This window comes from Diabrotica virgifera, chromosome 4 (genome assembly GCF_917563875.1).
Source record: "Diabrotica virgifera virgifera chromosome 4, PGI_DIABVI_V3a".
Classification (NCBI taxonomy): Eukaryota; Metazoa; Arthropoda; class Insecta; order Coleoptera; family Chrysomelidae; genus Diabrotica; species Diabrotica virgifera.
The window spans coordinates 174,274,121-174,291,309 of record NC_065446.1 but is presented as its reverse complement, the minus strand read 5'-3'; the positions used below and the strand labels follow the sequence as shown (position 1 = coordinate 174,291,309).

The 17,189-nt window shown below is 31.4% G+C and overlaps 2 protein-coding genes across 4 annotated transcripts in view; one reads left to right on the top strand and one right to left on the bottom strand.

Moving 5' to 3' along the window:
* Positions 1–17,189, top strand: part of LOC114330367 (uncharacterized) — a 249,884-nt gene that overhangs the window by 135,087 nt on the left and 97,608 nt on the right. The window lies entirely within an intron of this gene.
* The window catches only part of LOC114330370 (uncharacterized), a 149,182-nt gene that overhangs the window by 111,202 nt on the left and 20,791 nt on the right, over positions 1–17,189 (bottom strand). The window contains exon 3 of the mRNA XM_050648536.1: positions 16,680–17,037. Coding sequence (XP_050504493.1) covers positions 16,680–17,037 — 358 coding nt within the window. The remainder of the gene's footprint in view (positions 1–16,679; positions 17,038–17,189) is intronic.

Sequence of the window (17,189 nt, the reverse complement as noted above, 5' to 3'; positions counted from 1 at the left end):
GCGATGTATAGCACTCGCTCCGTTGTCGCTTGTGCTCTAAACATCACGTGCATTCGTAAAAAGCATACTTCACGAACTGTTTCATAAATAACTATTTTCATATATTAAAAAAAATGTTTCGACCCGGGTAGATATTATTCCAGATTTTCAGATTTCAGCACAGTGTTAGATGGTTGGGGCATATATGGAGAGCAGGTAGCGTAACAACTATAAACTCAATTTTACAATGGAAACTCGGAGATAGAAGGAGACGCGGAGGAACTAGAATAAATGGTTACAGGAAGTAAAGGAAAATTTATATAGGGCAGGAATTAGAGACTAGCAGAAAAAGACAGAGGATAGAAAGAACTGGAGAAGCACAGTCAATAGTATCGAGTAGCAGACTGGGACTAATCTGCTCTAAAAAGATGGACCTAGATAGCTTTTTAGCAGCTCAACCCCACCTGGTGTATTTAGCCATTTAATTTTCTTATTACACATTATTATTGGTACATCAAAAATTAAAAGGACGGTGCCTGTAATAAAATCTAAAATTCAAAATTTAATCAAGAAAAATAATAAATATTAAAATTTCCTATAAGTTCAAATTTATTTATTAAAATTTTTGATATAATTTTCATAAATAAATTACTTACTAATAACACTTTTTTAATTAATTCCAAAAAATCCATTTTGCAGCAATAATAAAATATTAGTATTTGTAAAATAAATATCAATCATATCATAAATAATACAGGTTTACAAAAAAAAAACTAAATTTCGGACTATTTGACGAAACCATGTTACAAGGAGGTTTTTGGGGTGGCTGATCACGAATCCGGGGTCCGCTCACCTCTTTCACGCCAGGTGAAGGTCATTTCAAGGTCAAATCAAGATAAATCGACAGTCGCTCTGAGAAAGTATATTAGGGCGTTTTTGGTGTCGCTGATGACGAATCATTAGTCCGCTGACCTCTATCACGTCTAGTTCAAGGTCAAATCAACAAATCGACACAATCGCTCTGGAAATATAGGGGTTTTGGAGTCACTGATCATGAAAACTGCGGTCCGTTGAGCTCTACCACGTAAGGTAATGGTCATTTCAAGGCCAAATCAGGACAAGTCCACAAAACTGATTTGACCTTGAAATGACCTTTACCTGTCGCGGTTGAGCTCAACGGACCCCAGTTTTGTGATCAGCGACCCCAAAAACCCCCTAATATACTTTTTCAGAGCGATCGTGTCCATTTATCTTGATTTGACCTCGAAATGACCTTGAGCTAGACGTGATAGAGGTCAGCGGACACAAATTCGTCATCAGCGACCACAAAAACCCCCTAATATACTTTTTCAGAGCGACTGTCGGTTTATCTTGATTTGACCTTGAGATTACCATTACCTGACGTGATAGAGGTCAGCGGACCCCGGATTCGTGACCAGCGACCCCAAAACCCCCTAGTCATATGGTTTCGTCAGATATTCCGAAATGTATTTTTTTTGTAAACCTGTTTAATCAAAAGAATATCAATCTTTTAATTTAAATAGACAACTTTAAAACATAGAACTGCATTCACAACTGTATTCACAGTAAAAGTTTCAAAAGATCACACATTACGCTTAAAGTAAGAGGTAAATCAGCAGACGAGTCGTTGTGACTTCCAAAATATGACAACACCGCTGGAAGTGACAACGCACCTTGAACTACCCTATATATGGAAGCCATAACGTATGCTGTACGCTTCGGTATATACGTATATATATACAAAATTTATTTTGGTAAATCCTTTCCCCTCAATAGGTAGACCCATTTTATAAGCCCCCCTTTTACCAAATACACAATTTTTAAAAAATAATTCCTAGTAGAAAAGGTGGAAGTCGGACAGCCTCTTCTATATACCGGAAGTCACAACTTAACGTGCATCAATATATATATATATATATATATATATATATATATATATATATATATATATATATAAAACACTTTTGAGTTTCGGTGGGTTGGAGTCAATAAAAAGGGGCTGTTAGAATACTATATTTTATTACTCGAGCTTTCGAATGTGTTTACATTCATTTTCAAGAGCTAAAAAGTAACTGATAAAGTGGAAACAAAGATCATGTAAAAATATAACTCACCAGATAAATCTAGATTGGTTATTAAAACTTGCTAACATTAATACATATAAATAAGAGGAAAACTAATTTATATGTATTAATGTTAGCAAGTTTTAATAACCAATCTAGATTTATCTGGTGAGTTATATTTTTACATGATCTTTGTTTCCACTTTATCAGTTACTTTTTAGCTCTTGAAAATGAATGTAAACACATTCGAAAGCTCGAGTAATAAAAAATAGTATTCTAACAGCCCCTTTTTATTGACTCCAACCCACCGAAACTCAAAAGTGTTTTTTATAAACAAGTCAACAAAGTACTTCTTTTTTCTTTATATATATATATATATATATATATATATATATATATATATATATATATATATATATATATATATGAAGAGGGCGAAACACATTTCAAAGAACTGGTGTTTAGATCTTTGATTCTATTCAAAAAATTTTTCCCAACCCGAAATGGTGGATGTGTGAATTGTTCGTAAGGGGATTTTTCCACATTCTCTATTTCATCTGTTTGATTTATATATATATATATTTAAGTGTTAAATATATATATATTTAAATATATAAGAGTGGTCGTTAAACCAATAACCTTGGATCTTTGGTTCACTGAGTGTGTTTCAAAGATCTACATCTTATGTTTATATATATATATATATATATATATATATATATATATATATATATATATATATATATATATATATATAAGATTATAAGATTATATCACTGCTTGATATATATATATATATATATATATATATATATATATATATATATATATATATATATATATATATATATATATATATATATATATATATATATATATATATATATATATATATATATATATATATATATTTAAAAAACATCTAATTTCGTAGTTCATTTGTTTAATAAAAAATGAAGCACCCACTTCTCGAGTAGAACTTTTTGATATGTTGTTTATTAAACATTTCTTAATGAAATTACAAAAGTTCTATCACCCCCTCCGTGGCTCAGTGGTAAGAGCGCCTGCCTTTGGATCGAAAAAATCCGAAAGGTTGTGGGTTTGAATCTCACCAGGGTCAGGAATTTTTCATTTATTATAAATTAATAAATGAATATAGTTTCTGTCCTTGTGGGATCGGTACTCACCGGAGGGACCGCAGACGTTCGGATACAATTAGCGTCTCTTTGCAAAGACAATGACGTCGACTTTGCAAAGTAACAAGACACTTACTCAACACACACACTACACATGACACTAGGTACCTAACTGTTCAAAATTACCGTACCTACCATGCCAATGGCCATTAGTTGCCGAGGCATTAGTTAAATAAAAAAAAAGTTTGATTTTTCCGAAGTGAAAATCTATATGCACTCTCCTATAGTTTTACTTAGGTTTTTATTTGTCAACTTGACAGTATTAAACTCGTTATTTAAATTTAATACCCTTGGGCGTTATTTTTCAAAATAAGGCCCTAGGGCAGTTGTCAGAAAAACGTCAAAGTTAAAACCAAGTTTTTAAATTGCTCTTTAAAAAATATTAGTTTTCGACGTTATTTTCTACAGTTTATAGTAATAATCATAGAAATCGGACGTACCTTCGGTACAACTATAATTGAGACTACAGATAACCCCCATTGTCTTAATTTAGTTTAAATTTTTTACGGCTGCAATATCGTTTGCTGAACGACGTAAAACTACAATATGAGTGTCAATAGCGGAGGTAGGCCGCCTGATCCACCACCCATAAAATCTAATATATTTGATAGTCAAAGTGATGCAGAAATGGAACATTCTGTAGGTACTCCCATTCCTATAAGTTTGACAAACAAAACCAATAACCAGTATTCAAATACACCGAATATGAATGTTTGTAATGAAACAAAACTGATCTCAAAAGAGGTAAGGCAAACACTTTTATTTAATAGTAATGACCTAGGACCATATCACGTTTATATTGAAAACAGTTCTGCAGATTTTAAAGGTAAATTAAATTCTTTAAAAATTGGTGAAATTATTTTGTCTAACTTTCCTGAAGCAGACAATATGATTTCCAGTATAGACGCCATGGACGAAATAGAATTAGAGTAAAATGCAAAGATTATAAAACTGCAAATAATCTTATTAAAAACAAAACTCTGGAAATTTTTAAATCAAATAATTTAGATCTTTATATTCCAAAATTTATTTTACACAGACAAGGAGTTATTAGAGACATAGACATAGATTTCTCTGAAGAGTATATAAAAAATAAAATAAAACAGTATGATAGTCATTGTATATTTGAAATTGCAAACGTTAAAAGAATTACGCGTAAATTAGAAAAAATTGTTAATGAGGAAAAAATTGTCGAATATGTCCCTACTAAATCTTGTATTGTGACCTTTAAATCGCAAACTTTACCTAAATATGTAGTCATAAATAAGGTTATTAAAGAAATTGAAGTGTATAAGCAAAAACTTCTGTTATGTTTCAACTGTCTCAGGTACGGACACCTAGGAAATCAGTGTAGGAGTCAGCCAAGATGTAACCATCTTGATGCCAAGAACCTCATAATTCTAAGAATTGTACTAAAGTTGAGTTCACGCAAGTATGTTTCAGCTGTAAGGGGAATCACTTGACTACGAATTTAAGCGCGTGTCCAGAATTCACACGACAAAAGTTAATAAAAGAGACGATGGGTTTAACAAACGCTAATTTTTACGATGCAAATAAAAATATACCAAAGAATTCTTATGCTAGTATTGTTAAAACCAATGTAACAAACAATGATACAAATTTTTCACAAAATTCACAACCTTCTACTTCTGCCCAAGGAAATAACTTTGCTAAATTTATCTTTAGTTCCCACACCAACACCAGTAGGCCAAATAAAAGGCAGAAGCCAAAAGTCCAGACCCAACTGATATAGCCAGAAAAGAAATAATATCTGTAGTTTCCCCTACAAAACATTCTGACGGAATAGTTAAAAGTCAATTCTACCAACAAAACTTAAACGTTGCAGATTCACAGTCAGAAGAGTTAGATTCTTCTGTAATAAATGTCATTTTAGAATCAGTTCTTACAATTGTTAATTCAATTAAACAAAATAATAATTTTAATATTTCAAAATCTGATGTAATTCAGTTAATTAGTAACCATTTTAACCAAAATCTAACATCAAATCGCAGGCCTAACTAAAATAAACATATTACAATGGAACTGTCGTTCGGCAGTCGCTAATAAACAGAATTTAGAATATTTACTTCATCAGAATGACATCAGTATAGCTCTATTATCCGAATCCTGGTTCAAACCGGGAAATATTATAGTTTTAAAGAATTTAATTGTTTTCGAGCTGATCGCCCTGATGGATACGGTGGATGTGCCATCCTTTTGAAATCTAACATAAAATGTGAAGAAATAATTTTTCCAAATGCGTATTCGTTTACATATAAATGTATTTACATATAATTTCTCTATATAATGAACCCAATAATAAAGTTTCAATTCAACAATGGATAAATTTTTTAGAAAATATATCAAAACCATTTATAATAGGAGGCGATTTTAACGCACACAATTTGGCGTGGAGCTGTGAAGTTGATGATAGATTAGGTAAAGATCTTCTGGATGCTATAGAATATTGTAATTTAGAATATTTAAACGATGGGTCTCCCACTTTCGCTATTTGGAAAAAACCTTCTGCTGTAGACTTAACCATTTGTTCCCGAGATATTGCCTCTTATTTCCATTGGAATACTCTACAAGAACCTCATGGATCTGATCATGTGCCAATCATTATTTCATCACAAAGTTTCTCCGCAACAGAAGCCACATCCAGTAGAAAACATAGAATATGGAACCTTAGCAGAGCCAATTGGACGACTTATGCCAGTACTTTGGAAACAATGGAAGTTCCATCAATGTACGAAGAATTGTTAACAAATATAAACCAGGCAGCCAACATCGCTATTCCAAAATATTCCTCCATTAACGAAAAAAACAGAAGCCATATTCCGAAACCATGGTGGAATAATCATTGTCAACGAGCAGCTGAAAGTAGAAAACATGCGTTCATTAATTATAAACAGAGTCCAACGCTCCAAAATCTGACAGAGTATAAACGACTTGACGCTGTTGCAAAGAAAATCTTCAAACAGAAAAAAAAGAAGAATTGGATTGATTTTTGCGAAAGCCTAAACTCAAGAACACCATTAAAAGATGTCTGGCGAAAAGTTAATTGTTTTAAAAACCGCAAACAAGCCAACAGAGTCTCTATTGATCCAGAAGATACATGGTTGCAAGATTTCCACAGAAAAATTGCTCCGGCATGGGTTCCAAATGACGACACCTTACAAGATCATATTCAAACAGTATCCAGACAAAACCACAATTTTGACTAAAATTTTCATCTGTGGGAATTGCATCGAGCCCTTGAACAAAGAAATAATATTTCTCCAGGTATAGACAATGTGTCATATTCGCTGTTGTACAACTTACCGATTGAACATAAAATTTCACTACTAAACATTTTCAACAATATTTGGACAAATAAGATACCAGTACCAAATAGTTGGAAAGAATACCTGATAATTCCTATTAAAAAAACCTGGAAAACCAGAGCGTGATCCAAGTTCTTACCGAGCTATCTCCTTGTCTTCATGTCTTTTAAAAACATTCGAAAGAATAATTAAAAATAGATTTGAACATTGGTTAGAACACGATGGTATACTTCCAAGATCCCAGTATGGTTTTCGCATGTCTAGGTCCACTTAAGATGCAACTGCAGCTCTAGTTACGTCAATTCAGCTTAACTTTACAAGAAATAAGTCTACAGCAGCTGCATTCCTTGACATTTCCGCTGCTTTTGATAATGTTAATTTAGACATTCTTTACAAAAAAATGTTGTATATTGGAATCCCTAGTTCATTTGCCCTCTTTTTAAAATCTTTATATTCCAACAGATTAACTTATTTAAAAATTAATAATGATTAATTTTCATATCCTCGACTAACTAATATTGGATTGCCACAGGGGAGTATTTTAAGCCCGATTTTATACATCTTGTACAACATAGATCTTGAAGTTAGTATACCTAACCATACAAAAATTCTTCAATATGCTGATGATGTTGTTTTATATACAGAAGGAAAATTGTTAAGTAGATGTTAGGATAATTTAAAAGTCGCATTAGAAATCGTAAATCAGTGCTATGAAGAAGTAGGATTATCAATTTCTGACACAAAAACTGAGGTGTGTTACTTTACAAAAAAGCATAGAGTTCCACAAGGCAATCTTAATATTGGAAAATTTAATTTTCCTATTAAAAGCTGTGTTAAGTATCTTGGTACCTATCTAGACAGGAAATTGTCATGGAAAGATCACATTCATCATATTGTTAAAAAATCAGAAAACTCACTAAATATTTTAAGAGCTTTCTGTAAAACAAATTGGGGAGCAGACCCAAATATCGCTTTGATGTTTTACTGTAACATGATCAGGCCCATTTTCGACTATAGCTGTCATTTATTTGGATCGGCGACCAATACACTTCTAAATAAACTTGAAATTCAAAAAAATAAATGTTTGAGATTATGCCTAGGTTATTTAAAATCCACTCCAGTCCAAATAATGGAAAATGAAGCAGTGGAACCTCCATTGCATTTACGCCGGAAATTTCTCAGTGATAAATTTACAACTCGAATTCTGTCCAAAAAATGTAAATACCTTCAAGATCTACATGAGCTGTCAGTTTTAGACCTCACTCATAGGTACTGGAGAACTAAAAAATCTATACCTTTGGTAAAAAGTTATCTACGTACGGTAAAGTACAGTGACGTTATCTATAAAAGCCAAATTCCGCCTTATTACAATGAAATGACAAAAACATTATTTTCTAACAAGGTTAAAACATGTTATTTAAACTCACATTTACCCCCAAATATGTTTGATATACTTATTAAAGAGAAATGGTCAAATTTTCAGTACATATTTACCGATGGGTCAAAAGAAGCAAATGGAACGGGCTGTGCAGTGTTCCACGAAAATAAGAATTACCATCATCAATATAGCCTACCTATTGAATGCTCAATATACACAGCAGAAATGATAGCAGTAATGTTTGCTGTTCAGTATGTACTACTGAATCCAACTAGTAATTATGTTATATTTACTGACAGTAAAAGCATGGTGGACAGATTGAGTACCATTCAAACAGTCAAACATATAAACCACATTGAATTGAATATTCTTAAAACTCTGTTTGAAACTATACAATTGGGAGTAAATGTAACAATTGCTTGGATTAAGGGCCAGTCTGGAATAAAAGGCAATGAAATAGTTGACAATTTTGCTAAATCAGCTTATATGATCGGAGAAAAAATAAACAAAAATTTAATTCCAGCTTCAGATATCGATACTTTTAGCAGACAAAAACTTAAAAATAATTGGCAAATGTATTACGGAGAATGTAATACTGGCTCAAATTTTGCTCATTGTAACCCTAGGATATTCTCAGGAAGATGGTTTTACACAGAATATAATAGACATTTTATAAAGACCATTAATCGTCTGAGAACCAATCATGCTCTTACGCCACCTTACATGCATAGAATCGGCTTGTCAGATACTCCTTATTGTACTTGTGGCAAAATCGGAGATCTAACACATGTCATATTAGAATGTCATTTACAAATAAATAATATAAACGACCTTTATAAGGAATTAAAAAATTTAAAATGTTTTTTCCCAATAAACCTTAATACTTTAATATTTATAAATGATATGGAAATTCTTCATCTCATTTATAAACATGTTAAATTATGTAAATACAAGTTGTAAATAGTAAATGTAATATATGTATACCTACTAACTAGGCATAATTTGTTAATGTGGTTTGAAAAAATTTAAAAAAAAAAGAAAAAATGCGTGTCTACTTGAGTTGGAAACATATGGGAAACTTTTTTATTATTAATTTTACGAAAAAAAGTTATTCTTTATAAAAAGTTCTGCATGCCCCAAAACCTAAGATTCAATCATCAGATATCAAATTTTCTGAATATTATACGAGGTATGTCAAAAAATATGAACTTCGTTCAAGAGCAAAGTACCTTTATTTCTCTCAATATCGAAAATGCTTATTCTGAAAAGTTGTTTGGAAATAAAAACTAAGCTCAAATATGCAATTACATGCTTCTAATTGGAAAAAAATATTTTCCAAATTTTTCTCAAATTTATTGATACTAACTTCGTTTTGATTCATTACACATACGATAACTCTTTTATTATTACTTTTACGAAAAAATGGTATTCTTTATAAAAAGCTCTGTAGGTCATAAGGCCGAAGATGCAACCAACAGATATCACATTTTATTAATTTTATACGAGTTATGTAAAAAAATATGAATTTCACTCAAGAGTAAAGTACCTTTATTTTTCACAATATTGAAAACAGTTATTAAAAAAGTTGTTTAGAACTAAAAACTATGTGTCAATATGCAATTACATCCTTCTAATTGAAATACTGTGAAATATAAAGGTGCTATAATATTGAGCGAATTTCATATTTTTTGACACACCTCGTATAAAATTAATAAAAGTTGATATATCATGGTTGTGTCTTAGATTTTAGACCATGCAAAGCTTTTTACGAAGAATAACTTTTTTTCGTAAAATGAATAATAAACGAGTTATCATATTTGTAATAATTAAAAACAATGTTGGGTATCCTTAAATTTGAGAAAAAAATTTTTTTTTCAATAAGAAGCATGTAATTGCATATTTGATCTTAGTTTTTAATTCCAAACAACTTTTTATCATAAGAATTTTCGATATTGAGAGAAATAAAGGTACTTTACCCTTGACCGAAATTCATATTTTTTGACATACCTCGTATAATATTCAGAAAATTTGATATCTGATCATTGAATCTTAGGTTTTGGGGCATGCAGAACTTTTTATAGAGAATAACTTTTTTTCGTAAAATTAATAATAAAAAAGTTTCCCATATGTTTCCAACTCAAGTAGACACGCTGTATAAAAAACACATAGTAAAATAATAACAAAAAAAAAATAAAAAAATAAAATAAAAAAAACGAAACAAAAATAAAAAAGAAAAGAAAAATAAAAAAGAAAGTAAAAAAAGTGTTTAGCACAAATTAAAATATATATTAAAAAAAAAACAGTAAAATAATTTAAAAAAATACAAAATAAAAAAAGCAACACAATGTATCTATGTATCTAAAAATAATATTGTAGTATGTATTTATGTTATGAAATAAGAAATTTATGACTATGAATCTGCAATCAATCACAAACAAGTCTGGCTAATTGGCTCTGCCAAAGCCATCTTTCAAAACAAAAACGCCCTAGGGCATTATATCATACTTAACTGACTTCGAAATCATGTCATTATTTGTCAAATAATATACCAGTCGGATATTAACCAATTAATGAGAACTTTTAAAAGTCAGTTTAAGTGCAGCAAACCTTGAAATTGACATATACTTTGTTTTTTATTTATTTATTTCTACAAATTTACGCCACTTATTTCTATTTCTAGCTAGTTCCTTCGCCTCACTCCATGTCTTCAATTTTTCTTCGAGAATGTCGCTTTTGCTATTGTTCCATGTTTTTTTCTTTGGTCGTCCTCTACGGTTTTCCCTATTTTTCTCGCTTCCCATATCTTCTTCACCTGTCTAGTTTCGTTCATTCTGATCATGTGTCCCCACCATTTCAGTTTCTTTTCTTCTGCTTTAGCCTTTAGTGATCTCGTTCCTAGTTCTTGTCTAATATCTTCGTTTCTTCTTCAGTCTGTTCTTCTAACACCCAGCAATTTACTCAAGTATTTCATTTCACTTGCTTGCAGTTGCTTTGTTTGTTTATCGTCGAGTACCCAGTTTTCTGCCCCTTAAGTTAAAAGAAGTTTTTGTATACTCAGTGCATGATATATTCTAGTTGCTGAATTTATTTTGGCTCTAATCTCGCCTTCTTGTGCCCCCTTATTATTCAAACTCATTTCTAAATAGTTGTATACTCCTATCTGTTCAATCATATTTCCTTCAATGTTAATGTTTATTTTTGTTTTGTTACTACCATCACTTTAGTTTTCTCGGTGTTTTCACTTAAGTTGTATGATTTTAATTTTTCTGTTCACATTCTTATGTTCTTGTTGAAGGTCTTTTTCTGTTTTTGCCATAAGCATTATATCATCTGCAAATACGCATGCTTCTACTTTCACTACCTGCATGTTTCTGTATATATTTTTTTGTTTTTGGCTAGCAAGCTTTTATAACTTCGTCCATCACGCTTATAAACAATAATGGGCTGAATACACCACCCTGTCTGACTCCATCGTTATTTTTAAAGATCTCTGAAGTTCCGTTTCTTGTTGTTACTTGGTTATTAGTATTTTCATACAGACTACGTATCACCTTCAACAGTTCTTCATCTACATTCTTGTTCTCTAGGCTCTGCCAGATTCCTGTCCTATTGACCATATCAAACGCCTTTTTCATATCTCAGAATGATAAATAGATTTCTTCATTTTTGATTATAGCTTTTTAAATTATTTTTTGCAAAGTAAAATTGTGATCTTGTACACTGTGCGCTGGTCTAAATCCACTTTGTGCATCTGCTAGTCTTGTTTTTATCATCTTACGTAATTTACTTTCTCTTATTATATACTTTTAGTCCTCCGCATAAGAGAGATATGCCTCTATAATTTTCACAAACCCTAGTATCTCCTTTCTTATGTATTTGCAAGATTGTTGCGGTGTTTCACTGTGATGGAATCTTTTTAGTTTTCCATACCATATTTAGTATTTCCAGCAATTCTTTCTTTCCATTTGATGCTAGGAATTTTAATAATTCTGCATCTAGCTGATCATATCCTGGTGCTTTACCTATTTTAATTTTACTCAAAGCTTACTCTATTTCTTCCAGTTGCATTCCAGTTTCATTTGATTCGGTTATGTTGTCGACCCAATTTTTCTTTTCCTTTATCAATATTTTATTTTTTCTATTTAGTAGCCCTTTAAAATATTTTTGCTATCGCTCGATAATTTTTTTTCGTCTGTCCTGATATTTCCCTATTGATCTTTTATTTGATTTAGCTTTATTCTTTTTGGTTTCTTTATGTTTTTCAGTGTCATGTAAAATAGCTTCTTGTTTCCTTCACTATTTTTCCCTGCAATTTTCTTTGAAGCTCTTCCCATCTATTCTTTTTTGCCTCTTTGATCATGTCTTTATTTCTTCTTATTTTAACTATAACTTTATTTCTTCTTATTTTAACTAATATGTTATGTTTGTTGACTTCTACTTTGTAAATAATTTTTCCACAATCTTCTTTTTTCTTTAACTTCTATCTTGATATTTCCGCTCCACCAGCTTGTTTGTTTCTTGGTAGGTATTACTACTTCTACTATATCCACATGTTTACCTTACCACTTTTAATATTGAATCTTTGAATTCTTTCCATTTATCCTCTAAATTCGTCATTTGTTTCTCCTTGTTACAGTTTTGTATTTGCTTTTCCGTTTCTTCCACATATCTTATCCCGATTTGTGGATTTCGCAGCTTATAGCTCTTTATTCGTTCGGTTGTTGACATTTCCTCTGCCTCCACACTTGTTGTTTAGCATTGTATTCATTCTAATTCTAGCTTCTACTAGGTAATGGTTAGTGTCTGCTTTAAAACTTCTTTTGTCTCTTACATCTTTAATTTGTTTTTTACAATACCTAGGTGTTATTATATACAGTGCTAGTCAAAAGTTCGTACCCCCCCTCATATCTTTTAAACGGTTATACCTACAATAGTGAAATTTGGAGGGAGGAAATAAACGGAAGTAAGCTTCTTAACTAGTCATGACAGGTGACGTAATAGTGACAGATGACTTTACAGCGCCACTGTGACAGATAATTTTAAATGGGACCTTATGGCAAGTGATACCTCGTTTGAAAGGTATTGAAAATACCTATTCAGTCATACTAATTTTGTTTGAGTTTAAGCTAATTTTGATGAATAAATGAAATAAATATAAAATTGTAGTATCGCATTTAATTAATAAATATTCAAAATTCCGCCTATGATAACTTGTCAAAAAGGTTGACGTTGACGTAAAAACTAGAGAACGTAAAACGTAGAGAATTGAAAAACGTCAACTTTTTTGACAAATAAACCATTTTCGGACCTTTGAATTTTTATTAGATAATTAAATGCGAAACTACAATATTATATTTATTTAATTTATTCACCAAAATCAAAATTTACTTAAACCCATAAAATTAGCAAGCCTGAATAGGTATTTTGAATACCTTTCAAACGATGTATCACTTGCTATAAGGTCCCATTTAAAATTATCGGTCACAGTGGCTCTGTAACGTCATCTGTCACTATTACGTCACCTGCCATGACTAGTTAAGAAGCTTCGGTCGGTTTATTTCCTCCCTCCAAATTTCATTATTATAAGTGTAACCGTTCAAAAGATACGAGGGGGGTACGGACTTTTGACTAGCACTGTATAACCTATTATTGAGCGTTCGTTTCGTGTGGGTACTTCTCTTATTATTTTGTGGATCCACTTGTGCTCGAAAAATGCATTGTTTATAGTCAAATCGTTATCGATGCAGAACTGTAGTAGTTTCTTAATGTTGTTCTGAAGCTATTTCCTTGTGGCATTTTTATAATTACGTATTTTTTATGGGAAATAAGCCACAATTTTACTAAAAAATGAATTTATTAACGTTTCGAAGCCCAAATCGGGTTTCGTTGTCAAAATACAAAATACTATTAAAATAAACAAACATGTTGTTGCTAAGTAAAAAAATTCTTCTATAATTTATTTAATCTGACTCATTTATATTGGCAATTCAGACGTATATTATACATTTTAAAGTAGAAGACTTTAAAATGATATCGCCAATATTTATGAGTTGCGTTCCTGGGACGACTTTACTAAAAGATAGTTCATTCGATTACATGAAATCAATCCCAACTCAAGAATATCCGTCGCAAAAAAATCATAGCATGTGATCTGTCTTTAAAAAGACAACCAAATGCAACGATGACAGTAAAATTCTCGCGTTAGAGATTCCATAGTAAATCACGAGGGAAAATGTCGCAAATTCCTCGGTAGAATGCAGTAGGATGTGGTTACCCATACTGAAAGAGGAAGTCAATAGAAAGAAAATACCACGATTAGTAAGTCAATAACATATCGAGTTAGTACAAATTTTATATTTTAGTATTACTTATTGTATATCTATGTAATATTAATATTATTTATAATTTAAATATATTAAAGTCAGAATTTGGTATTAGTTTTCTTGAAGGTAGATTAAATGTAAGACCAAATACTTACGATGTCGGGATAGTATCACGAGGTTTTTTCCTGGTTTTCCCTCGTGATTTACTATGGAATCTCTAACGCGAGAATTTTACTGTCATCGTTGCATTTGGTTGTCTTTTTAAAGACAGATCACATGCTATGATTTTTTTGCGACGGATATTCTTGAGTTGGGATTGATTTCATGTAATCGAATGAACTATCTTTTAGTAAAGTCGTCCCAGGAACGCAACTCATAAATATTGGCGATATCATTTTAAAGTCTTCTAGTTTAAAATGTATAATATACGTCTGAATTGCCAATATAAATGAGTCAGATTAAATAAATTATAGAAGAATTTTTTACTTAGCAACAACATGTTTGTTTATTTTAATAGTATTTTGTATTTTGACAACGAAACCCGATTTGGGCTTCGAAACGTTAATAAATTCATTTTTTAGTAAAATTGTGGCTTATTTCCCATAAAAAATACGTAATTGTAGTAGTTTCTTTCCATTGGTGTTTATTGCATTTTCTCCATGTATATCTAATGCTCCCTGCCATTTTTTATGGTCATTTCCCAATCTGGCGTTATAATTTCCCATTATTATTAACATTCCTTCATAATCGTTAATTGTTTTTTTGTATTTGTGTCCAAAATTGATTCTTTACATCAGCTTTGTCATCTTCTCCTGTGCTTATATTATTACAGTCGTAGCTGTATTTTCTGTACTTATATCTATTTTTATTTTTAGAATTCTGTCGTTTACACATTCCCAGTTTTTCAACTTCTCTACATTATCTGTGGGAATGAGGCATGTTAGTCCTGATTTGGCCTTTATATCTTCATCTACTCCTGCATATATTAATAAATTACCGTCTCCTATCCATTGCATGCCCCGGACTTTTTCTTCGTCTCCGTAATAGTTACTGCTGTAAAATTTTGGTTTGTACATTGTTCGAGAATCTCCATTTCCTTGCCGTTTATTTCTCTGACATTTCATGTAGCTACCTTCCATTCTGCATTTCGTTTTTTTTTTTGGGTTTGTATTTACTTCATTTTTGATACTTTATCTTCAATGTTATTATCCATTGGCAGGTCGTTATCCTGAGTATCCGCCCTTTGTTCTTTTTTCAGTTATTTGGATTTGTGTTTTCCGTTCTATTGTCATTTCCAATTTCTAGCATTTCTTTCTCATTGTTCCATGTCCATATTATATTATTATATAAGCTTCTTATATTTCACTATAGCTGTGATACCTTTTGTTCTTTCTTCTTTTGGTTTTTGTCTGATCTGTCGTTGTATGTTTTCATTTCTCTATTCCAATTCTCAAGATGGCTGTCAATATTTGGTATGTGGTCTTCAGTAGCATGATTCATTTATAGTTACTGGTATTCCTTGGGTCTCATTTTTTATATATCGTTATAGGCCTTGATCCCGCGTACAAAAAAAAAAGTTGATTAATAGCAAGCTGAAAATGTGTTAATAGCTTAACGGTGTCTAGTCGAACAAACTTCGATGTACGGGAACACTGGAACAAAGGAAGTTTAAATTGTGGAACAGTTTAAAAATTTGAAACGTCAGATTACGAAAACGTCCTATGTATTTTATCGGATAGCACATCCAATTAATTTGTTACCCTTTCATTAAACTCTCATGTAAAAATCAGACTGATATTACTAACCAACACGATTCCTGTCATTTGACATGTTCTTCGTGTTCCACTCATTAAAATGCCCAGTTGGTGATAAACATCACTCTGATTTTTGCATGAGAGTTTAATGAAATGGTAACAAATCAATTGGAAGTTCAGTCCGACAAAATACATTGAACGTCTTCGTAGTCTGACATTCCAAATTTTTAACCTTTTCCACAATTAAAACTTTCCCTGTTCCAGTGTTCCCATAAAGTTTGTCCGACTAGACACCGTTAAGCTATTAACAAAATTTCAGCTTGCTATTATTGTCCACATATTGTTTCCAACCGATATAAAGTAACTCTATTATACATTGTTGTTATTGCTATTATGACCACATATTGTTTCCAACCGATATAAAGTAACTCTATTATACATTGTTGATTCACCTTTATAAACTTAAACGACTTTTAATAGATAACATAGAGCCAATATAAAAACACGGATTCTTAAATTAATAATAATTGTTCAGTCTAACTAAATATAGAATGGAGTGTTTGTGGCAAAACAAATAATAATTAATTCAATAGTAAGCCGTAAAAACCGATTCTACAGATTTTATCATGTTTTTCTTACTTTTTTCAAATTCCTCTTTATCGTAAATCATTCCTTCCTCTCCATCTTCTGCTTCTATTTCACCAATGTGATCTCGTTCTTCCGCTATTTCTTCCTGTTCATATTCCTTTTCTATATCTCTTCCATCCTCGTATTCAACTTTTACACTTTCTTCATATTCTTCCTCTTCTTCAGTTATAAACTCGTCTTCTCCTTCTTCCACCTCCTCTACTTCTTCTTCTATTTCTTCCTCTTCCTCTTCCTCTTCGGGTATTAAAGTAGATATTGTTATAGGTGGAATATCTTCAGCACTTTCGACTGCTTGCACATCAACAAACTTTGTTAGAGTATCCATCCACACAGCTAGTTTATCGCTGGTCTAAAACATATTAATATGCATATTTAGTAAGGTGTAAAAAAGTAGTCTTAAACCAATTTTATTAAGGTATTTATTTCGCAGTGTTTGCTAAAAGACAAAGTTTAGACTATGCCACAGATCTTAAGATTACTGTAATTTAAATCAAGTATCGC